General features: G+C 38.3%; 1 protein-coding gene and 2 gene segments (V, D, J or C); all 3 read right to left on the bottom strand.

Moving 5' to 3' along the window:
• Nucleotides 1-422: 422 nt before the first annotated feature.
• On the bottom strand, nucleotides 423-11701 carry LOC130417909 (uncharacterized). Its single transcript, XM_056743758.1, has 2 exons — nucleotides 11619-11701; nucleotides 423-2564 (listed from the first exon to the last, which is right to left on the bottom strand). The coding sequence occupies exons 1-2, from the start codon at nucleotides 11628-11630 to the stop codon at nucleotides 1578-1580; spliced, it is 999 nt and encodes a 332-aa protein (XP_056599736.1). The 5' UTR covers nucleotides 11631-11701; the 3' UTR covers nucleotides 423-1577.
• Nucleotides 11702-18226: 6525 nt separating this feature from the next.
• LOC130416101 (T cell receptor alpha variable 9-2-like) lies at nucleotides 18227-20449 on the bottom strand. The segment is given in 3 exon segments: nucleotides 18227-18387; nucleotides 19994-20338; nucleotides 20410-20449. Coding segments are annotated over 3 exon segments (546 nt in total).
• A 4163-nt stretch (nucleotides 20450-24612) lies between these two features.
• On the bottom strand, nucleotides 24613-25130 carry LOC130416095 (T-cell receptor alpha chain V region RL-5-like). The segment is given in 2 exon segments: nucleotides 24613-24962; nucleotides 25041-25130. Coding segments are annotated over 2 exon segments (390 nt in total).
• Nucleotides 25131-25209: the final 79 nt, after the last annotated feature.

Here is a 25209-nt window from a genome sequence, read left to right as displayed (position 1 = left end):
GAGAGTTATTTTCTTAAATAAGTGTTTTATATTATGCATTTTTCAATAAAAAGAAACACTTGTTAGTGTTTAATGTTCATTTATCTTAAAAGTTGTAAAGAGTTAGTTATATTTTTGAGTTTGGTGGTTACCTTTGTTCAGAAAAGTGTTGCCTTTGGTTAGGTCGTGGGCAGTTATAATATTATTTTTTTGTATTTCTGTTTTCTCAATATCATCTTATTGAACTTAAATGAGATAATGTCTAATAAATGTTACAAATGTTTAATATAAAAAATGTTGAACATTTCATTTTTTCATACAGACTTAGTTGCTCTAAATTCCAATCATTAAGTACAATCAACACAAATGGATAACATTAGCAAAGCTTATATCTGTTAAATAAATTGAACTTAATCAGGTCATTTTAGATCAAGCTACAGTCATTAAATTCAAGACAATAATTTACATTTATTCAAAAAAAGTGTGTGATGTACCATTTAATTAACACAGTTATGAACGATATACTTAAAACATTATGTTACAATCATAGTTGCCAAGTCCGCTTATAATCCGCGACTTTGGGTTTGTTTTTTTATCAAGTCGCGTTAAAAAATCCTAAATCATGGGTTGCGTTTTTTTGGTCTTATTTAAAAAATATTTGTTGCTTGTTAGGAAAATTTGACAAGCAACTTCGTTTCTATAAATTTATGGTCACAGTTTTACACGCATGCATTGATTTACACTTTCAGATTACAGCTAATCGCCAATCAATGAAGTAAAATCAATTCTGTAACGTATGTCGTCAAAACGTTCAGCCCCCTCCTCCCCCTCTCCCCTCATTGGAGAAAGTCTAATTCAAAGTGCAGGCACGTGACGTTGTAATCCGAGCGATGACATTTCGATGGACATAAATAAAACATGTAAATTTGAGAAAACAATGGTACCAACAAAGTGGTCCAAGTATGGAAAAAAGTACAACAAAGCCCTTTAAGGCTCTTATCTTGTTCTTCTTTTCCATCTCTCCAACCCTATTCTGCTCAGGTCATTGAAGATGAGTGTTTAAAGCGTGCCCTGATGTTTTGTTGCCGTTTGCTGATTTTTACTAAATATCTTCTGCTCTTCATCTTAAAATAAAGAATTTCCAGTTTAAATATTGCAGGCTCATTAATTGTAAAAAAAATTGTTAATGATAAATAAGAACGATGGTAAAAAATAATCGAATTATATTGGGCTTGTTTTGGGCTTGTTTTTAAAGCTGAGGTTGCTTATAGAGTTGGCAACTATTGTTACAATTAATTGTATATTACCTTTTCCATTTAAGCAACTAAGTTTTGTGGGACCGGTTGACATAACTTTATTAATTAAATACAACATTTCATTTCTAAGAGTGTACAGTCATGTAACTTCATTTTGATATTTGAAACTCAAAATACCCCAAATCTTCGAAATAAACAGCTAAATAAAATAACACGAATTGACAAGATGTGGCCATATTGTTAAGATACAAACCACTCATCACCCTTTATTTATTTAAACCTTAACGATTTATCACACCACGAGGTATTTAGTCCGGGGCTAGACTTCTTTGAAACCAGGGGTTATTCATCTTCCACTTTAATCTTCCCAGATAAATTTTCTTCTTTTTCATCTTTTTTTGATTCATATTCTGGCAAACTTTCAAGGAATTCCTTGGCTTCAGCGATGGAAGGGAAACTTCCATTGTTTGAAAGGTCGATTTGATCAATTTCACAAACACTGGGGTTTTGGTCAAGGCTTCTTTTAGGGAAGGCAAGGATCTTATTGGATTCTATATGAAAGGCAAGGCTAAGCTGATCCCACACATAAAATTCAAATGAATTCATAGGTTCTATCACTACATTATTTTCATGTTTTGCCATTTGGAAATTGTGGGTTTCACAAATGGCTTGTGCTTTCCAGATGATTTGTTTTCCGTCATAAGCAACCAATGGGCTGGATGCCAACTCTGGAAGATCTTTGAACCATCTATTAACCTTAGGGCTGTGTACAAGAATGACATACTCAATTTCCTGCTTGAAAAGTTTGGTCTGATATAGCCTGAGAACCGGCTCTTCATCAACACATATCTGCTCCTTATAGGCCTCCATCAGTTCAGTGAGTTGATATGTGAAGCGGAAGTTGCCGTAGCGTGAGGATTCACGGAACAAGGGTGATGTGGTGAACTGACGCAGAAACGGCTGCTGAGCTTCTCTTTCTTCTTTGCTTGAGTTTGGGAAGAAACTCTCAATAAAACGCTCCTCAGCTGCTGTTATATCTTCATCAGAGATTTTCAGGTTCCACCATGACAGTGAATCTTCATCGAGACCCAAAAACCCACATGAGCTCAAGATCCCTTCAATACATTTCTTATTAGTGACATGAGCCACTTCTGTGATGTGAAATTCAACAGGAGTCGGATAATCTGGGATGTCTTTTGAAAGATATTTCCAAGAAATGTGTTCTCCTTTTATGTCATCTCTCAATTTCAGATCTTTAATTTCAATGTATTTTCCATCGCAGACTAGTTCTTTTACATTTCGAGCATTTCTTCTTTCATAAAAGTTTCCCTGGAAAGAGAATGTACAGAAAGTTGAGGTATGTTTTTTTTCTAGTCATATACAGGTAGGATTAAATTTAACTTTAATCTGCAGTGCATATACCCCAGATAGCATATTTTTCCGGCCCACACTTTACTCCCCATGCCACCTCATCTGGCCCACATACCTTGTGGAATGATGGCACTTGGGCGGTCCGCTCCTGTTTGACAGATTTGAGTCACAGGCATGCAAAAGCTATGCCACATGTCAAAAATCAAAACAAATAAACCAGAGCTGTCCCAAATATAAACAATTTATTTGATTGTTATTGCTGTTGACACATTATAAGATCCGAGACCTTGACATTTTGCTGTCTTAAAAGATTTGTGAAATAGAAACACATAAATATACCAACGAAACACAGATTTTAGACACACAGACATGAAGAATCAATGTTTGAATCTCAACAATGGTGACTATCAAACGAAAACTTCATGCCGCAACGCATGCTGGGTAACACCACAGCAAAACACTCATTCATGATTCCCAGCATGCACGGTAGTTTATCTGTTTAGTCTGTTGATTGTCACCATTGCTGAGATTCATACACTGATTCTTGATGTCTGTGTGATTCTAAACTGTTTATTTGTACATACATTTTTCACAAATCTTTCTAAACATCAAATACAATAAAATACAATAAAACTATGATCTTAGAGCCGTGAATAAAATTACAAGATAACAGTGGTTTCAATTGTAATGTGTGAACATGATTTGGTTAGATTCACATGTGCTCTGCCATGACATGTGCACTTTTAAAGTGCACAGATTCAGTGGATAAAATAATGTAATAGTCAAGGGTCAAGATCCCAACTCAAGTCAACACTGATCAATCTTAAAACTTTAAATATGTTTTTAAAACCTATTCAAACACATGAAAAACCTCCAAGGAACATTCTTATAACAAACTTTTGTTTGCTGGTTTGAATTTCAGGTTGCAGTTGATGTGTTTCTTTTAGTAAATTGATTTATTTTCCATTTTTGTTCATCTTTTCTGCAGTGATGCTGTTTGTTCACAGGAGATGTTCATCACTACTTAATCAATCATCACTATAAAAATAATGAAACTCAATACATATTCTATCAAACTGGAGCTTTGAAATGTGTTGGTTTTGGGATAAATCTGGGCAATAATTGAATTGAACAGTTGATTATATTTGGGTCAGCTCTTCTTTATGTGTCTTGTTTTTGGCTGACAAGCGGCATTGCTTTGAAATGCCTGTGGCCCAAATCTGGCAAACAGGACTGGAGGTCCTACCATCCACGAGATATGTGGGCCAGTAGAGGTGGTATGGGGTGTAAGGTGTAGGTCGGACTTGGGCCGTTACAATTTGCTGGTTGGGTTGCTATCTGGGCTGAACCAGGGCTAATAATAGTTTACGCAAGGAATATAAAAAGCCCTGACATGGAGTTGATAAATATAGTGGAAATATATATAGAGAAATTACCCCTCAAAAAAAGTAGAAGCTTCCCCTTCCCGACAGCGAGTGGAGGTTTATTATTTTCAATTGTTTAGCTGAAGTTAGCTTCAACGGAGCGACGCCAATCAAGCAGTCGTGACAACAATATCATGTCAAGACTTAGCGGTCTTTAAACGTGGGACGGGGCATTTTAAATTTAAAGGGACATGACAGCTAGCTCATAAACAAACTTAATATAAATGATTGTTTACAATTAATTCACGAAATTTAACACATCCATTGCATGACTTTAATCACATTTTTTATTTTTACTCAAATAAAAATATCTGAGTGACCCCCCTAAGTCTATTTATTATTTATTATGGGGCAACCTAATGCCTTATGGGGGGTCCCCGGATTCCCCCAACTCCGCTTCAATTCGAGCACTGCATCTATATGTAAGCAAAAGCATTCTGAAAGATTTATTGCAAGGAAGATTTCAATTGCTGATAACAGCTGGAGGGACTTGCTGGTTTTGTTAATCATTGTCTTACTCGACCAGTTAAGAGCTAGCCCCTTTAGCCCCCTTTGGCATGTGTATACAAGCCCCAAAGCACAAGTTTTGTCAGCTGGCAATTTTCAATGCAAATTTGTGATCAATGTGAATACCCAGCTATATGTTAGGTTTTGGCAGAGACGAAACAGACAGAATGGTAAGTTTAATTTGCACACAACGAAATTGTGAATATCCGGTAAGATGACAAAACAGATGGAAACTTATCCGTAGTGTAACCAAGTCTCTCTTTATCTTGCAGATAAAGCTGATGATGAATTTCTTTGCAGGCGGGAAGAAGATTTGCTGAGAAGATCGGGATAGTTGGTAGGAATACAGGTACGTATGGTATAGAGTCTGTGTCATGTGTAGACGAGATCAGACAATGAGTGAATGTTGGTCTGTGGTATAAATGGGTGCACTGCTGATGAGGTCCAGGTGATAGTGATTAGTAATCGGGTGACAATGAGTGTGTGAATGACTGAGTGGGCGGAGTGAGGGAATGAGTGGAGTGAGATGGTGATGGAATCCTGACATTACCCCCCTCCCGAGGCGGCTCTTGACGGCTGGGAAGAAGAGAGATTTTGCCGGCGACGAGGTGGACCCCGACCCCTGGGAGCTGGGCGGTCAGGATGGTCAGCATGGAACTGGGAGAGTAAAGCAGGATTTAGGATATCATCACTGAGTACCCAAGAACGTTCCTCTGACCGTAGTTCTCCCAGTCCACCAGATACTCCAGACGGGGGCCTCGCCGACTGGAGTCCATGATGGATCGGACTGTGTAGATGGACTCTTCTTCCACAGGAACGGGAGGAGGAGGTGCGTCATCAGAGGGTAAATCTGAGGGGACAGAAGAGACTGGTTCAGTGAAGGGTTTGAGGAGAGAGACATGGAAGGAAGGAGAGATCTTGTACTGTGGCGGAAGGTTGAGTCTGTATGTTACTTCGTTCAACTGCCTTTGGATGGTGAAAGGTCCAATGAATCGAGGACTCAGCTTACGGCAAGGCAGGCGGAGACGAATGTCCCTCGTCGATAACCATTGTGGCCAGGTTGGTATTGAGGTGTATCGGAGCGTCGACGATCCGCTTGATCCTTGTGTCTCCGCACTGCCTGTTGTAGATGCACATGAGCTGAGTCCCATACCCCCTCGCTCTGATGGAACCAAAATTCGACAGCTGGAACCTCCGAGGGCTCACCCGACCAAGGGAAGAGAGGTGGCTGGTATCCAAGGAAACACTGAAAGGGGGTGAGCCCGGTGGTACGTTGAGTGAGGGAATTTAGGGCGTATTCAGCCCAGGGGAGGTATCGGTTCCAGCTGTCTTGGTACTGGTGGCAATAAGTCCGCAGATAACGTCCAATCTCCTGAATTTTCCGCTCAGTCTGGCCGTTAGTCTGCGTATGATATCCTGATGAGAGGCTGACAGTGACCCCGAGGAGCTTGAAGGCGTGCCACACCCGGGAAATTGGGGTCCCCTGTCCGAAACGATGTCTTCTGGAATGCCGAAGTTTCTGAATACGTGATGAAACAAGGCTTCAGCAGTTTCTAAAGCTGTGGGTAAACCAGGTAAAGGTATCAGCTTGCAGCCTTTGGAAAATCTATCCACCGCCACGAGTACACAGGTAAATCCACCGGATCTAGGAAGGTCGGTCATGAAGTCCAATCCGATGTGTGACAAAGGGCGTCTGGGGATAGGTAGAGGCACAAGTTTACCCTCAGGTAGTTTTCTGGGCGTGTTGGATATGGCGCAGACTGAGCAGCGGCGGACAAATCTGGCGACATCCTCGGAAATAGATGGCCACCAGTACCGCTGATTGAGGAGCGAGAGGGTACGCTTACTACCTGGATGTCCAGAGCCCGGAGCTGAGTGATCAGAGTCCAGAAGGGGAGTACGGAGATGTTGAGGTATGAAAGTACGCCCCTCTGGACCTCCGGGCGGAGCAGGATGGCGAGAATTTTCTTGAGAGATTTGCTGATCGATGTCCCAGAGAATGGGACTGTACTTCTTGATGAATCTTCTGTAGAAGTTTGCAAAACCGAGGAATCTTTGAAGTTCTTTAACAAAATGGGTAATGGCCAGTCTTGGATTGTTTTCACCTTCCTCTGGTCCATCTGGATACCCTGCTGATCAATGATGTATCCCAGGAATTGAACAGAGGTGATATGGAACTCACACTTCTCCAGTTTCAGATAGAGCTTGTTTTCTCTCAGTTTCTCTAGTACTTGAATGACATGGTAATGGTGTTCAGCAAATGAAGAGGAATAGATAAGAATTTCGTCAATATATACAATCACAAAGCGGTTGAGGTACTCACGGAACACTTCGTTCATGTACCCCTGGAAGACCGCTGGAGCGTTTGACAGTCCGAAGGGCATAACCCGGTACTCATAATGGCCGGATGGGGTGACGAACGCCGTCTTCCACTCATCTCCATGTCGTATCCGAATCAAGTTATATGCACTTCGAAGGTCTAGTTTCGAGAATACACGAGCCCCACGCACCTGCTCCAAGGCAGCTGGGACTAGAGGAAGGGGATAGCTGTATTTGACGGTTTGAGATGACGATAATCGATGCAGGGCCTCAAGCCTCCGTCCTTTTTCCCCCACAAAGAAGAAGCTAGAAGCGGCAGGGGAGGTCGAAGTGCGGATGAACTGTTGTTGCAATGCCTCCTCCACATACTCCTCCATGGCCTTCTGCTCCGGGATGGACAGTGGATAGATACGACCCTTAGGTAGAGTGGCTCCAGGTAGTAAGTCGATTGCGCAGTCCCATGGCCGATGAGGTGGTAGTTTAGTAGCCAGTTTCTTGCTAAACACATCCTGGTACGCCACTGGAATTACTACTTGATGATCTACTTCAGGGCTCTCAACCGAGGTGGAACAAACTGGAACTTTGGACCTCTTCTGAGGTGTCGATGATGATAATGAGGATGATATTTTCTTAATTGTAGATAGACAGGACAAATGACAGGACTTGCCCCAACGCAAAACTTCACCAGACTTCCAATGGAGCGTCGGTTGATGTTGTACTAACCAGGAGCGTCCCAGGATGAGTTCAGCGGTGGACTCCTCCAGCACCATAAAGGAAATTTCTTCAGAATACAGACAACCTACATGCAGCGTCGGAGTAGGTGAGCAGTGACGAATTCGACCTCGACCCAGCGGTTTTCCCTGGATGGTTTGTATAAGGAGGTCTTGGGAGTTGCGATGTTTGCGGATGTTCAATTTTTGGAGAAGCTGGGTGGAGATGAAATTCCCCGCTGAACCGGAGTCAATAAGGGCTTGTGCTGAGACGCAAATGCGAGAGGTTACTATATACACAGTGGTACGATTTAAGGCTTCCACTTTAGGATAAACTTGAATAGTGCTTACCGCTGGGCGTGGGGGTCAAATAGGGCAATTGCTGAGAAGATGATTATCAGATGCACAATAGAGACATAGTTTATGAAGAATTCGTCGTTGACGCTCTGAAACTGGGAGATGGGCGGAGCCAAGATCCATAGGCTCTGGTGCTGGAGGAGATACTGATGGAAGCGAGGGCGGAGGACATACAGTGGGAATCAGAGAGTCACAGGCTGATAATCTTTGCGAAACTCGCATGGATTTTTTTAATTAACTTCTCAATCCCCAGACTGTCGTCATAAACCACCATCAATTGACGAATGTTAGAATTAAAACCGTGACGATAGGCTGTAATCGATGCTGTCTCATTCCATCCACTGGATGCCGCTAAGGTACGGAATTGTAAGGAGAATGTACTCACGGAAGATTTGCCTTGACGAAGATTGTAGAGTTGATCATGAACTGACAAATCGGCAGCAGCTTGACCAAAGACTTCTCTGAAATGTTGTATGAAGGTGAAAAGGGATTGAACGACTTCTGAATTTTAATTCCACAGCGACTGTGCCCACTGAAGTGCTTGCCCAGACAATAGTGAGATAATAAAAGCCACACGAGCTGAATCGTTAGCGAATAGCTGTTCTTGCACGGAGAAATGCAAAGATACCTGAAGAAGAAACCCAATGCAGTCCTCCGCCTCACCGGAGTATGTAGCTGGTCGGGCCATGGGACACGCTGAGGCAGTGAACGAAGCAGCAGGCATTTGAGGACGTGAAACTGAAGAGGTTGGTTGATGAGAGTTGGTTGGGTTAACCGGTGAATTCGTCGCGGATTCCGAAGGATTCTGCATGGTGGTCTGATCTTCTGTCAGGCTTTGGCAGAGACGAAACAGACAGAATGGTAAGTTTATACGTTTAATTTGCAGAATGGATCGGTACAACGAAATAGGTGAATATCCGGTAAGATGACAAAACAGATGGAAACTTATCCGTAGTGTAACCAAGTCTCTCTTTATCTTGCAGATAAAGCTGATGATGAATTCCTTTGCAGGCGGGAAGAAGATTTGCTGAGAAGATCGGGATAGTAGGTAGGAATACAGGTACGTATGGTATGGAGTCTGTGTCATGTGTAGACGAGATCAGACATTGAGTGAATGTTGGTCGGTGGTATAAATGGGTGCACTGCTGATGAGGTCCAGGTGATAGTGATTAGTAATCGGGTGACAATGAGTGTGTGAATGACTGAGTGGGCGGAGTGAGGGAATGAGTGGAGTGAGATGGTAATGGAATCCTGACACTATAAAGTCATTTATTTGTGATATACAATTACTACATAAATTCTATTGGTTTACTATTATGAACCACACATTTTTATTTTACAATTTTTTAAATGTCTTGGACATTAATGTGTGTTATACTGATTCCCATCTACATCACTTGTGTTTTGGGCAGGTAACCAACATAATGTAAAGAATATCCATTGAAAGAAAAATCTTTAGATTTTGATATAGTTTTGATTAAGGCCATGTCGAAAACTTACAGTAAATCATATTGAAACAAATGGTTAAAATCAAACTCTGATGCTCGTCAATAACACGATTTTTAGCCTAGTTTTCACACACTGTGTCACACTGACAAGGCAAGTTGCGCCTATTATTGACATTGAGAGTTAACTATAATAATTCATTAACAATGAGCATTTGTGCAGTTTTATCAAGCAACCGTTGCACTTATAGATTGCTGGCAGTGTCTCTAGCCTGACTTTCAGAAGGCTTGCCAGGAGTTCTCATCTCTTATCATCTAAAATAATTATATAGCCTGGAGTATAAATAATCTCTCCCTCCTTTATTTATTCACCACACGAACTAACGTTTATGAAGTTGGCTAGTTAGATTCAATTTATTATGCCAACATTCCCCTCACACCCAGCCAGCAAGACACATGGGGTCCATTTATCCGCAGGTTCATGTAGGCCCCATATGGGTTAGCCCAGATGAAATGAACACTGTTTAGTGTGCATACTACAGGCTGCTAAATGTAACACTGAATGTTGTAGTTGGTTTCTCTATGACGGCTGTAGCACAAATGGTTATGCCGAGAAAATCTTGAGAGAACATGATCTGATGTGTTTGGCTATTTAGTGCAAAGTGCACAGTTCTGGTGAATTTATTAAGTGTATGGAAGAAGTTTTCGTGAGAATGACTGTGTAATATTTTGATGAATTATTGTAGATGTGTACAAGCTCAATTTATGTTAGAAAATATGAGTTTAAAATCATTGGACACTTTCAACTCGTGCAAGGTTTATTCGCAAAAACATTAAGAATCCGAAAATGAATCTCAACAATGGTAACATGCTTCATGCTGTAATGCATCATACCAAACTCATTTGTGTGACTCCCAGAATGCATTGCAGCAAGAAGCGTTTCACCATTTTTGATATCTGTGTGTGGGCAAGTTTGACCGAATTTCAATGTGCTTGATGTGTACTTTAAATGTGTTCTATTTACTATAGATAAACTCTTTTCTCAATCTACTAAATGATAATTGTGCATTTATTAATCAGACAACAACATGTAATTTATTTTCTCCTGATTGTCTCTGCATAACGATATGAACTACAGCCATCGAGAGAAATTAACAATAAAAAACCAAGAGTCAAACTTCAAAACTAAAACAAACATGGATCACCATAATGAAGACATAACTTATCAAATTATTCTCAGTAAAATATTAACAAAAGAAACCTTTTATTCTCAATAATATAAATAAATAAAGATGTTAATGGTGTTTGTGGAGTTGTGGCTGAAGTCAGTGGTATTTTTTATTTATATTTCTGTGTCGATCAGTTATTTTTCGCGCACAAACTGTCTGAGTGTGAGTGGATCGCTGTAGCTAGCTGGCTTTAAGTTTTGGTAAGTAAAAAAAATTATATACAACATCCTTATTTAGGTAACATTAAACGTTACCCCACACATTTCAATGACAGTTAAAAAAATATGTAAAGATATATGACATTTATAAGTATCGGAACAAACACTTGTTGTTCATTTTAATGTTTTTAAACATGCTTATACTGTTTTAACGCGATTTGATAAGTTGCTGTTAATATGGTTTTATCTATATAAATGAAAAGTATTCCAACTCTGAGTCTGTGTCATTATGTTATTTTAAAAGTCTCTAAAATAGTTATGGGCAAATAAGGACAAGTTATATTAGTTTTGCTGCATCTTTGCCCAAATAATATTAGATCAAATATTTAAATTACTAACTGGTTCCCATCACAATTTTTTATACATTGTCACAACGTGACCAAAACTGCCAGATTATGTCAAAAGATCACGTTGACGTTACGTAACAGTAACGTATATTTGCTAGCTGGGCGTAGCCATAACCGTTTAGAGATTAAATGCAAATACAATGCGATGAAGTCATCCATATGCTAATTAGCACTGCTGCACAGAACAAATTTTGTTCTTTATTTCAAAGTCACAAACTCGGCATCCCTAGTTGATACGTATTCTAGCACTTTTTTAAGTGGGTATACGTAAATTCTCAAACTTTTCTATTGGGTATACGGCGTATAGCTGCGTACTACACCTCTTGCATTATCAAAAAGCGGTAAAATTGTAAAATGATGACTGAGCTGTACACTATATTCAGTACACTTTGGTTCTCACTATTGTTTTGTGTCTGCTAGCAGTTTGTAATCAAATTTAAAGAATTGACTACTTACTGTGGTTGTCATTGTGTGAGGTTTATACTTTCAAGTAAGTGTGCTGTTCTTCTTCTCCGTCTTGTGAGGACCGAGAGTTTCTCTGCTGGTTAAAAAGGGCTTTTCTTTGAGGGTCACGCCCAATGAGGGCATTCTTTAGAAACGAAAGTTATCATCTGTATGAAATCTTATGTAAATAGGAAATGTTGTAAAGTAAATAGGAATTTTTTTCAAATGTTTTTAAAGTTAAAGTTTTAAAGATTTTAAATCTCAACAATGGTAGTGTCATACTGTAATGCATCATACAAAAACAATCATTTAACACCCAGTTCTATTAAGCGAATCTTAACAATATAGTTAAAGGCAGTGACTGCTGTGACTATCAACTTTGGAAGGACCTGCTGGCAGGAGGGAATAGACCCTCCGGGGCAGACAAGGGCTAGCTTCCCATGTTACAGGATCCGTTACTATAAAGTGTAATGGGTCCGCCCACCTACACTGTAAAATAAAATACCTTATATCTACTCAATACAATTATGGGAACATATTAAAAGCATTTTTTTTTAATTAAAAACAACTTATTAAAAGGAGTAGATTTCAATCAATTGTATTGCTTAAAAGTTACATAATATAATTGAGTAAATGCAAATAGTGACAACATAAAATGTACTTAAGGTTATAAGGTCTATTTTATTAAGAATGAATAGTAAATAATCAAAAAGAATAATTGGTTGAAGGTAGAACCTAAAAATGATCAGACACAAAAGGTTCTGAGATTAATTTTTTTTAAAAACTTTTGGAAAAAAAGTCTGAAACACAGAAACATTAAATGAAAGAAGCATGCAGAAAACCACACATATAACTCCATAAATAAGAATAATAACAAATGAATTCCTCTAACAGTGTGACCTAACCAGATGAAACAAGAATCCATGACATTTAAAAAAGCGATTTTGCCGAAGCAGCTAGTAATGCGTCTTTAAACAGCACAGAAAACATATACCCATTTAACAAACATTTTTATAAGAACTTTTCTTAGGGGTGCTTCATGCTTTTGAAAACGTTTTAAAAACATGCAGTCTCCAGTTTTTTTATGTTTTACTAACGTTCCCAGCTGACAAATGTCACCATCATGGTGATCAGTGCTTTCATGAGTTGGGCTCTTGATCCTTGAATTTTTTTTAGCATTTTTTATCTGTGTGCTTTCAAAGTACATTTGTTATGGCAATGCAGCTTGTGAACAGACAAAACTCTGTTTTGCAATAAAAAAAGCGGTTTGTGCCGGTTGCTAGTTAACAGATGGCAGTTGTTTGCGCCGCCTACATCTGGCTGCCGCTGGCATTGTGTTTTGTTTACTCCGTTCCCGATTCTCGTCCAGCCTATATTGGAATACTCTGCACTGAATACTCTTCATGTCTTGTGTGAGCCTGTGGACTGATCTCTGCTGGAGTTTCCGCTGTTGTGGTCTTCCAGTTATTTCATCTTTTTTGCTGTTCCTTAATAAACTCTTTTGCACTTGCACTTTGATCTTGAGACTCATCTATGTGAAAATCGGCTTCCACTACAAATTGCTTTGACTTAAGAAAAGCTATCCACAACACAGACAGCTGACTGACTTTAATGAACATCAACTGAAGATAAAAGAAAACATTCAATCAGAGAATACACTCCACAAACACCATTACGTCTTTTTATATGTTATTGATAATATAGTTCTTTTTTCCGTGTTTTATACTGTTAGTTATGTTTTATTGAAAATAATTGTTAGTTTTGATGTCAGTGTTTTTTTTAGTTTGGTTATTGATTTTATCGTATGATGACATGTAATCATTATGCAGGGAGTGAAATAACTGATCTTGGCGGAGATTTTTACAATATAATATATTAATCTTTGTTTATTTATCTTGTTATACTGTGATGTTAATTCTTTGACCAATATAATAAAGTTCTAGACGACACCAATCACATTCAAATACTGTGAAGTGTACACGCATAAAAACATCGAGGATCAGCATACAAATCTCAACGGATGCAATGCATTCTAGGAGCCATGGATGAGTTTTATATGATGTATGCAGAAAAAATTGTGACTTGAAGCATTCTGTTAAAAGTTTCCTGCAGAATTTACAGTTACTTAATGGCAGCAGTTTGGCAGTAACTTACTCTAAATTATTCTTACAGTGAAAATACTCTTTTAATATCTACAGTAATCATGTCATGACCTTGGTGGAGCGAGAACCCAATTGCAGGCAGACGGTGGTGAAGGGGTTTAAACAAATTGAATATACAAATACATTATACAAAAAGGTAAAACCAAACCCACGAGGGGGAAAACAAGACAAGATAAACAATAAATGACAACAAGGACACTGACTAACTAATCTAGAAATCAAAACACTTGACATAAACTACACTGACTTACTAGGTAAAGATGAAACAAAGGTTAGGGTGACTGGCAAGACAAGGCAGACATGCTCACACGCACAAGGTAGGTACAAACAAAGTTCAATGAACGAGCACAGGACAATAGACATGAGGATTTTTTAAAGAGAGACAGACAAAGGATAATTAACAAGCATCATCTGATAGGGATGAACACTCCAGGAAAGCTAACGAGGAAACGAGATTGCGGGAACAAAGACGCAGACCAGAGAGAGAGCATAGCAAGCCGATTGGATCACTATCTCTCCCTCCACGCACTACCTAAGGCTATGCCATGACGCTGCCCCAAGACCAAGAATAGACATGACATGATAGACAGAGGAATCATGACAAATAATTAACTTGCTTAATCTTTACAGTATAATTTAATTTGCTGTAAATGTATTTACTGTACAGTATTTTCTAACTTTTCGAACATTTTCTTATTTAACACATTGTTATCAATTGGTGAAAAATTACCTCAGCGTTATGAGCGCACACGTAGATTAGCTGGCAGACATTTAAGACGACGTTCGTCATCCTCCCGTGTGCATTCACCCCATTGCTTAAGGAGAATTAGTCTAGAGAGAAAGTCAAGTGTTAAGCAAAGTGTTGACAAACAAACCAAACATTTTCAACAAGACGTCAGTATGAGGAGTTTATTGTCAATGGGAAAGTTTCTCAGACAGTTCTTCTTTAGTCTATAGTCATGATGGTTTATTAGCATTACATTATATGCTATCGGCATGCACACTGAAGCATAATGCCTATGTGTTCAGTTAAATAAAGTTGAGTAGTTGGTTTTGCAAATTATTTCAAGTTTGATTAACTTCTGATTTATTATTATATATTTAATGTACTCTACTGTGGTGTTATGGTGACATAACAGTATGGTGAACTTTTCATTATTTTTTTCATTGTAAAATTACTGTGAAAGTAATGCAACTATTACCCATGAAGTTTCTGTAGAGCCACAGTGAAATTTTTAACAGTTTAGATCTAGCATAGTAAAGACAACACCTTTACGCATCGGTCCAAGTTCAGAAATAAGATGCAGTTCACCCTGCGCACACAATGAATGTGTGGGAAGCACTGTAATACAATTATAAAACTTAAAGGGGTCATTGTATGGCATTTCCATTTTAAATGGTGTGTAATGTATGACCATAAACAACAACTGCAAATCCACAACACGCAAAGTTCACAGAAAAGGGAGCTATTTTCTATAATTCAATAGAGAAGAGCCTACATTTTAATTGACTGTGTTTGTGCCAATAACATGTCAACTCTGATATACTACAATATGATTAAAGCAGTGTTACAGCTGTGATATTTTCCTACAAGGTAAAAAATGTAATCACAGACTCATACACTGTTACACAAATCAACCATTTTTCATATTGATTCAATGTCATTCATCATTCAACTGTCTCACCTAATTGATTTATTTCCATGTGAAAACTGAAAGTACTTATGGCCATGAGATAACGTTAAACTGTAATCATTGATGTATTTGCTTGACGTATACATTCAAGTTTTTTTATCACTATACTGCTGAATCACAAACAGTAAAATATGTATACTTATTGACAATTATTATGCGTATTTCACTTTTGCAAAACTAATCCCCTGACTGAATCATATTTGGTTAGCTTAGTTTAGGGTGATATACCGGTTCATACCGAATACCGGTATGATTTTTTGTTATGATATCTATTTTTTATAAACCGCATTACCGGTGTAAGTCGCTTAAACAATGTGCGGAACACGGCGCAGCGCTACACTGTTTCAGTGGGGTCACTTTTCACTGTTGCACTGTGACCGGCCATTCACACAGAAAGCGTCTTTCTATGTCGCAGCACTATATTATCTTATTTTTCTGTATAAATCTAACCCTTATCGTTGATGTGCTCCACCAAATGTCTCTGCGTTGTGTGATGTACTGGGTGTAAGATGAAGACACCAAGACCGTTGTTGTGTCACAGCAGTGAAGCTTTCTGTGTTTTTATTTGTCTGGTACACATCAGCCACTTGTCACATAGGAAGTGCATTGTGACCGACAACAGCTCCACTCATGTAAAGAGGGCACAAACAACAATGAACCACAGCTCCCCCCTACTGCTGGAGGAACATATTACATCTTCCCCACATACACCCTCTCTTTAAATGATGCCGTCCCAGTCATCACTTAAAAAACAACATTTTTAAGTCAATTTCTTGTCACAGACTCTCATACTGTTCACACTCTTCCTCCACAAATTCTGGAAATTCCACACTTGTACACTGCGTGGATAGTGGCACTGTCTCCACTCATCCTGGTTTCCACTTCTTCCTCTTCTTCCTCGAAAACACTTGAGTCCATTCCAGACACTTCCTCCATGTTAGACTCTTCTCAGCATAGGTACTTTGAACCCACCGGGAAAACATACACTGGGACAGAAGATTGCGGTGGATGACTCTTTCCCTGCCACCATCTTACGGACGAACAACATACGCCTGTTGCTTTGCAACCACATATGGGCATGGTTCCCACCTATCAGCCAGCATCTGTCTCCCCTCGACATGACAGACTTTCACTATCACTCTGTCACCAGGTTCGAACATGTGGCTTTTGACTTTCTTATCATAGTGCTTTTTCTAAAGGTCTTTAGCACGCCTCGACATTCTGTCTGGTTCATCATGAGCTCATATTCACTGTACTCACATGGCTCTTTTGCTGTAGACAGGCCAAAAAGGAGATCAACAGGCAGTCGTATGGGGAGAAACCAGTCGAATCGTGTTGAGTGCAGTTGTAAGTATGTGTCAGTGCATCAATGTATTCATTCCACCTGGGCTTCTGATCAGGATCAAGAGTGCCCATCTAACAGTCCTGTTAAATCTCTCTGTGGTCCCATTGCTCCGTGGGTGGTAGGGACTGGTATGAGTCCTTGTGATTCCTGTCAGCTTACACAACTCCTTCACCACTGTACTCTCGAAATTTCTGCCCTGATCTGCATGCAGTCTTGGTGGGAACCCAAATTGACAGAAGAAATTCTTCCACAGCACCTTCGCCACAGTAACAGCCTTTTGGTCTTTTGAGGGGTAAGCCTGGGCGAATATCGAGAAGTTATCAGTGACCACCAGAACATTCTCTATTCCTCCCTTTGACTTCTTCAGGACAAGAAAATCCATGCAGATGAGTTCCATAGGGGCATTAGTGTGAATGCTCACCAGCGGAGCTCTATTTCCAGCTGTTGGAGTTTTTCTCAGACAACATCTTTCACACTGCTCACACCAGGACTTTATTTCACAATGTATTCTTGGCCAAAAGAATCGTTCCCGGAACAGATTCAAAGTACGCTCAAATCCCAAATGACCAGAGTTGTCATGAAGACTTGTTTTAGCCAGAAGTCGCCTTTTCTCTGGGCAAGACCAGCTGAGCAAACGACCGTACCATGACATCCTTAACATGCCTGTAAATAATTTCATCTTTAACCACCAGCCTCCTCCACTCTTTTAATAGAAGCAGAGCATATTTTACTTTCTCAAACCTTTCTCCACGTCTTGGCTTTCTGTTAAGTGTCTTGAAGTGCATAACTGGCCCAATGACAGGGTCCTCTTTTTGGCATCCTATGATCTCCAGCTTTGTCATTGCAGGCAGCGCATCAGTGCCTGCTCCATCAAATGGAAGGGCAGACTTTTCAACTCGATCCAGAAACTCTCCCTCTTTGCATTCAACAGTTCCCTTCACTTGATCACTAACATCTACTCCCTTCCTTCCTGTCTCAACTTCACAGTACTTGTCTCGTTTGGTGGAGGAAATCCACTGTGGGCAAGACTGAAGAGTTTCTGACCTCTTGTCTCGACATCCTTGAGAGTGCGTCTGCATTAGAGTTCGATCTACCTTGCCTATACTCAATGTCGAAGTCAAACATGGCAAGCTGTGACACCCAGCGCTGACCTGTGGCATCCAACTTTGCGGTACTCATCACATATTACAGTGGGTTGTTGTCAGTCAGCACATAAAACTTATGCTCATAGAGGTGGTCATAAAATGTATCGTAACAGCCCACTTTAGAGCCAAAAACTCTCAAAAAAATAACGTTGGAGTAGCCAAGGATTGGCGCTGTATTCAATCTCTCCTTCAATGCTTCAAATGCCTTCTCGGATTTATCTGACAACTCAAAAGGCTTTGCAGGTCCAGATGTTCCTGTTCCACCCCTTTTCTTTTACTTAGGGTCTCCAGAGGTAAGCTGATACAGGGGTGATGCCAGCGATGCATATCCCTCAATGAATTGCCTATAGTACCCTGTGAAGCCAAGGAACTTCAACACTTCTTTCACACTCGATGGCCGCTTCCAATCTTTGACAAGGCTTATCCTCTCAGGATCTGTATGAATATAACAAGAATATTATCAAAACAAGACCATAACGTTGAAGGCATATTTGTGTTCAAAAGTAAAAATTCAATTAAATCCTTTACCTTGAATTGCAAACATTAAAAGTAAATGTATCAGCCAGATGAACATCGTTTATATTTAACACAGACAATATTAGTGATGAAAATGAGACAATTTACTGTTTACATTTCACATATAGTTCTCTAAACTACACACAGATGTAGGAGGAGTTTACATACATCACAGTCTACAGTTCTGAAGATGACTAATATGTGTGTTTACTTCATTTCCAAAAGCAGAAACACATCGCATAGAAGTGTATAAGTATAATCTACCATTTAAAATAAATTACTGCTTCAGTTTGTAGTTTGCAAAAACTGGAAAGAAAAACCTGAACATAATAATACACAAAATGATCTCTGACTTTAGCATCAAGCAGCTGTTACCACATGTTTATTATATTTGGGAGCTGAATAGATTGTTGTTTTCTTTTCATGGTTTGTACTACAGGTTCAATGTGTAAATATCTTTTAGGTTATTGAACGACGTGTGTCATGTTTTGTATCACTGGGCTTCAACTCTCAGAGCACAGTAATATAGAGCTGAATCTGACAGAGTCACATCATTAATATTGAGTTCAGTAGATGTGTCTGATGCTGTTGCTTTAAACCGTTGATCTAAAGTTTTTGAGCACTTAATGATCGAGACTTTTTATAAAATAAATTCAGAAGTTCCCCGTGAGAAACCCTTCTGAACCAATAAAGTCGAACAGCATTGCTGGTTGTACTATAGGAACAGCTCAGTTTTATGTTTTCTTTTACTTTTACGATGATTGTAGTCCCTTTATCTGGCTCGATTTTGTCCCCAGTGACCAAACCTGTGAACAATAAACACAAAATAATACAATTTATTTAATCAAAGAAAAAATTAAATAAAAATGGAAACATTGCAAGAACGGTTATCAATGAAACATAGTTTTAAGTTTTTAGTTAGTGGTTTTTTATCATTGATTCCAAAAACAATAGGCTATACCTGTTGCCATTATAAGAATCAGTAAACAGCATTCATTCATGTTAAATAAGATGTTAAAGTTGAGTCTTTCAGTTCTGTGTTAGTGAGTCACTGCAGATCAGATATTAAGACACACATCAACTCCTATTGGTCATCATGAGTATCAAACTGATCACAATCTGTGGAAATTTTGAAATATAGCTGGTAAAACCTGATATATTGGGGTTATGTGAAACTTCTGTATGGTGAATTGTCTCCACCTAGTGAAAAAGTTTAATATTGAACATATGAGATGTGAGAAGTTTTAAACCATAACCAGAATACTTCAACCTCTTATGTTGTGGTGACATAAAGACATTCTTCCCCTATAGGTATTTACATTGAATATATCTTTTCTGAAAAAAAAATGTTTTAATATGTCATTTATTATTTATTATTTTTTAATAAAATTTCCAATTATTTTAAATAAGCAGAAAGACATTAATCAGAAAAAAGTATCATCTGTAAAGAAGTTGATTGTAAATTTATTCTTTTTTCAAAATATCATGCAATCACATGTATTTGTTTTGTTTTGCCTCATCTCACCATCAGTCATGTTTTTGTTCAGTGTTGTTGTGTTTTGTGTCACTGTGGGCTCCAGGGCGCAGTAATACAGATCAGAGTCTGTGACTTTAACAGAAGAGATCTTCAGATCAACACTCTTCTCTGTGTTTCTGTGTTTGATGGAGATTCCAGAAACTGGAGGAACAGCTTCAGTGCTGACTCCATTATAATCCAGTATAAGAAACTGTGGTGGTGAAGCAGCATATTGACGATACCAGTGAAGACTATCAACAGAACCAGTGTATTTACAAGACAGATTCACATCCTCAGATTCAGTAGCAAACGTTACATCTCTGTACGGACTGATGACTTCTTTAGCTCTGTAACCTACAACAAAAGATTATATGAGTATAGTTCAAATAAGAGTATATTAATATAATGATGAAAGAATATTTTACCTTCAGTTACAGTCAATAATAGAAGAACACAAGTAAACATGACGATTCAGACACACTTGTCTCAGACAATTTCAGTGATCAACATTACAGATCTTTGTGTTTCACAGGTCTGTGTTAAGCTCCACCTCTTGACATAGTCTGATGACATTCTCACATGACAGATGCAAATGTACATTTAACAAAAACATACAGCTGGCCACATTTACAATTTAGTCATTAAGTAGACAATTTATTCAAACGACTTACAAACGAGTCAAACTAACGAAGTAATTCGACCAACAGAAAGGGGAACAATACTCTAGAGCTACAAAACATTGAGCCACATATCAAGCGAAGTGAAGTGAATGTATACAACATACTTCCAACATCTTGATCACTAGAACTCAAGGGTCAAGAGCTTAACTAAAGGAAACACTAAATACTTTTAAAGTTTCTTCTTGTTCCTCATCTCTTTTTGGTGGTGTTTATTAACAGCAGGTGTTAAAGTCCCCGTGAACCAGGAGTTAATGGATACTCCACCCAAGCCGTCTAACGTACATCATTTAATGTGGATAGTCATTACAGAAAGGAAGTGCATTTTCAGATTTTGACTAAAGATTATGAGGGCACACAAATTTTGAAAAGAGAATTAACCACAAAATAAACTATTTACAATATATGCTTCAATACAAAAGTAGTTATTGTCATTCTTTGTTTCACTGGGACTTTTAAAATCCTTTAATGTACAGCTAGCCATGGATTATCCAGCATGTAAATTGTCACTTGCCAAGATAATAAATTATTATTGATTTGCACTTTTTCATAAAATGGGTGAAGATGACATCAGATAGCCTATGGTTCACAGTATTAATAAAATGATATGCAAATTTGCAATATATATGCAAAAGTAAATGTTAAATATAGATGCTCGCTCTGTTTGCAAATGTTAAGCCGTGTGTCCACAGAGGCGTTTACGCCTGCGGCCGGCGTGTTTTTTCAATTGTTTTCAACGGTAAAACCACGCTTTTAAAAGAAGCCACCAGTTGACGATGGCTATGAAAACCACAGGGATTTATATTCCCGAAAAACAAAATAACCTTAAGTTGAATATGTTAGTATAGCAGACATAAGGTTTGGTTTTACATAACAATAAATTTGATAAAAAATCATACACAGTCAGCTTGATTTGGAGTGTTAACAGACCGCCTTGCAAAGTTACAATATGGCGGACGACCAATAGCTGCCCACAGAAACATGTGCTAATGTGGCATCTAGTTATTTATATCGATGGTTTTTACACTTTTGTTTGTTCTTGACAGTAATGTTTTACCTTTTAAGAATAAGCAAATAAAATGATTTAAATATCTAAAAAATTTAAAAAGCCACATACGTGTAATATTATCTATTTGTTATGACAAATGTCCACGACAGTACTGTCAGACTCAGGCTATCCATCAGTTTCACACACTAATAGACATTCACTTCTTCCCCTTGTCGTGGACTCAAATGTTATACAGAGACCCGTGAAGGAGTGAACAAGAGAGCAATTTAGGACACATTATGCAGGTTTGTGGTTTATATGATGCTGGTGATGAGGGAGATCGGTGGCAGGTGTGTGATGATGATTGGATGCGAAGAGGATGATTGAGAGAAATGGAGTCTAAATTGTGAACAGACTGGGGCACAAATACAGATCGTGACAATAATGACAATAATGACTTTTTTATGAACCTTCAGCAGGTGTTACTGTATCCTGTTTTATACAAAGCTTTGTGGTTTACATACAGAGCACCTGTTGTTTGATTTTACTTGATTAAAAGCTGTTCAAAGAAATTACTGTATGTTTTAGTTTTTGTAAAGACTTTCAGGCTTTTGTATCACTGGGCTTCAACTCTCAGAGCACAGTAATATAGAGCTGAATCTGACAGAGAAACACTCTTAATAATGAGTTCAGTGGATGATTCAGATGTCTTTGACTGAAAATGTTTGTCTGGTATATCCTCATAACCACTTCGTGATAGAGCACCTTTATACAGTAAATACTGAAGTTCTCTGTTTGGATATTGTCTGTACCAGTAAAGATAAACAAGACTGCTGCTCGTGTCATATGAACAGCTGAGGGTTACAGTCTCCTGTTCTTTCTTTATGATTATTGATTCTTTATTTGGACCGATCTGATCTGCAGTCATCACGCCTAAAACAAACAAACAATATTCAACTTAAAAACAATTATAAGATTATATTATTTCAACATGAATTATATTATTATTATCCTGTATGTTTTTATAACTATTGTCATCATACAGTACATATTTTACCTGAGATGATGATGAAGAAGAGAAGCAGGTGTGTGTTCATATTTGTGATGTCAGATCAGTTGTGTGTTGATGTTGTATGTGATGTGAGCTGTAGATTTGTGTTACTGTCAGTCTCTACACCTCACACATAAAGTCACATGAAGCTTCCTGCTGTCAGATGATGCTGTGACTCTTCTTCTATTCATATTTTGATTTAACATGATTTAAACAGTCTTGTAGTTTACGTTAAAGGTTTTGTAACAATGTTTATGATTCTTCAGGAAAACACTTAATTATATTCATATGCTTTTATCTAAAGTACAAACCTGAGGAATAAGAGAGTCCATAAAAAAGAGTTTTGTTCAGTAATTATTGCTGTACAAGTCATTATGTGTCATGATCTGTGTTTGTGCCCCAGCCTGTTCACTGTGTCTGAAATTGCTCTCTTGTTCACTTCTTCACGGGTCCCTGTGTGACATTTGAGACCATGATAAGGGGAAGAAGTGAAGTCTTTGATTTCTGAAACTGATGGATATAGCCTGAGTCTGGCAGCGGACATTCATCATAACAAACAGCTTATATAACATATATATATAACATAATAATATCCAACAACATTGACACATTTTTAAAATGTCCAGGAATGCCTGTATCCTGTATATATCCACTATGGTAAAGGACCCATTTATTCTCTCAAATTCGTGTAAACCCAGATCGTTTTTTCAACGTTGCTGTATGTGGAGCTTTGTTCAAATGGAAACAAAAAACTTTTCAGTTTCCTACTTTATTGTTGTAATGTAAATGTACTCTTAAATTGTGTGTGAGAGTAAGAATGTGTGTGTATATCTGTAGATGGTCTGCAGTGGACTGACTGTATCTTCTGTTACTTCTCTCTGCAGCTTGAGATACAAGAAGAGACTTCAGTCCTCATGTGACCCTGAAGAGAAGAAGCGGGTTTGGAATTCAAAGTTCATTCATTCTTGCATGTTGAATAAAAGATTATTTAATGGACATACTATGTTCAAAAGTGATGAAATGTACATGTGTAAGATTGTTTGTTTTGGGTTCATATTGTCATGAGACTGATTGTTTTTGTGTGAGTGTTGAGTGTGTTTCAGTGACTGTGGGCCTCAGAGCGCAGTAATACACAGCAGAGTCACTCACATGAACATCATGAATGATCAGAGGAACTGAATCTGACTTCACTTCAGACTGAAATCTCTCATGAAACTCAGTGCCGTTATCTCCTCCATATTTACTTCTCCTCAGGATGTATTTAGGAAAGTCGTTTACTCTCTGAATGTACCAAAGGAGATCATCTTGTGCTGAAGATATTTTATATGTACACTGTAATGTTACTGAGCGTCCTTCAGTGTATGTAACAAATTGGTCTGGATGATCAACTTTCTCCTCTAAACGGCACCCTGAGAAATTGTAAAAACATTTGATTGACAGTTTGATACCAGGCATAAATAATCTTTATGAACAATCCATATGTATGTTTAGCTGTATATGCGGACAATACATACCGATAATGAAGAGTGCTAAAATAAAGATTATTTTGAACCTCTGTAACATGTCTGCCTCAATGTTGAACATGCTGTAACATGTCGATGAATCAATCAAAAAGAGTTTTTTCGCTTTTGTTATCATAAGTACGATAAGAGGAGGAGCTCATGGGTCTCTTAAAAAAGCTTGTGTATTGAAAAATATAAAATTGAGTACATAGTGCCCTCTTTTGGTTACTTGCAAGTATTACATAAGGTCGAATTAAAATACTCCAGTAATGTCAAATGATGTATTTAACCCGTTTTTGTGGTATTATGTAATGCACCTGATGTTTTAAGCATATTTGATTTGTCTGATATCCTCATAACTGTAACTTTGGCAGCTCCAGAGTCTTTTTCTCTGTGTTTGTTATTTTGTCTCATTGGAAAAGGTTTTTGTAGTGAGCCGATGTGTTTCCTGTCACTGTGGGCTGCAGGGCGCAGTAATACAGAGCAGAGTCTGTGACTTTAACAGATGAGATCTTAAGATCCACATGAGCTTGTTTTCCTTTTGTGACTTTAACTGAGAATCTTGGATCGACATCAGACGGCTGAGCTTCTTTTTCACTGTTGTAGGTGAGAACAATAAAATCAGGATGAAATCTGTTAAACTGACGGTACCAGTGTAGATAATCTCCAGAGGAATAACTACAGGACAATATGATATCTGAACCCTCCTCAGCAGTAACATCTGTTCTGTTTGGTGTGATGACATTTCCAAACACAGCAGCTAAACAGAAGAGAGGAACATTTTAAGTGAGAATGATTTTAAGTAAATCAACAAAAAATAAATGACCAAGGTACGTACCTGATAATGCACAGACAAGAAAAAAAGTATGAAGGTTCATTGTTGAAGTGTTAAGTCTGAGACCGAAAAAAGCAGTTTAACCAAAGTCTCTGACAGACACGACTGCATCATTTCAGAAACTGAGTCCCTCCTCCTTGTGCCACATTATGCATACATCATATTAATAATT

This window comes from Triplophysa dalaica, chromosome 3 (assembly GCF_015846415.1).
Source record: "Triplophysa dalaica isolate WHDGS20190420 chromosome 3, ASM1584641v1, whole genome shotgun sequence".
NCBI classification, from domain to species: domain Eukaryota; kingdom Metazoa; phylum Chordata; class Actinopteri; order Cypriniformes; family Nemacheilidae; genus Triplophysa; species Triplophysa dalaica.
This window is presented reverse-complemented; position numbering and strand designations above follow the sequence as displayed.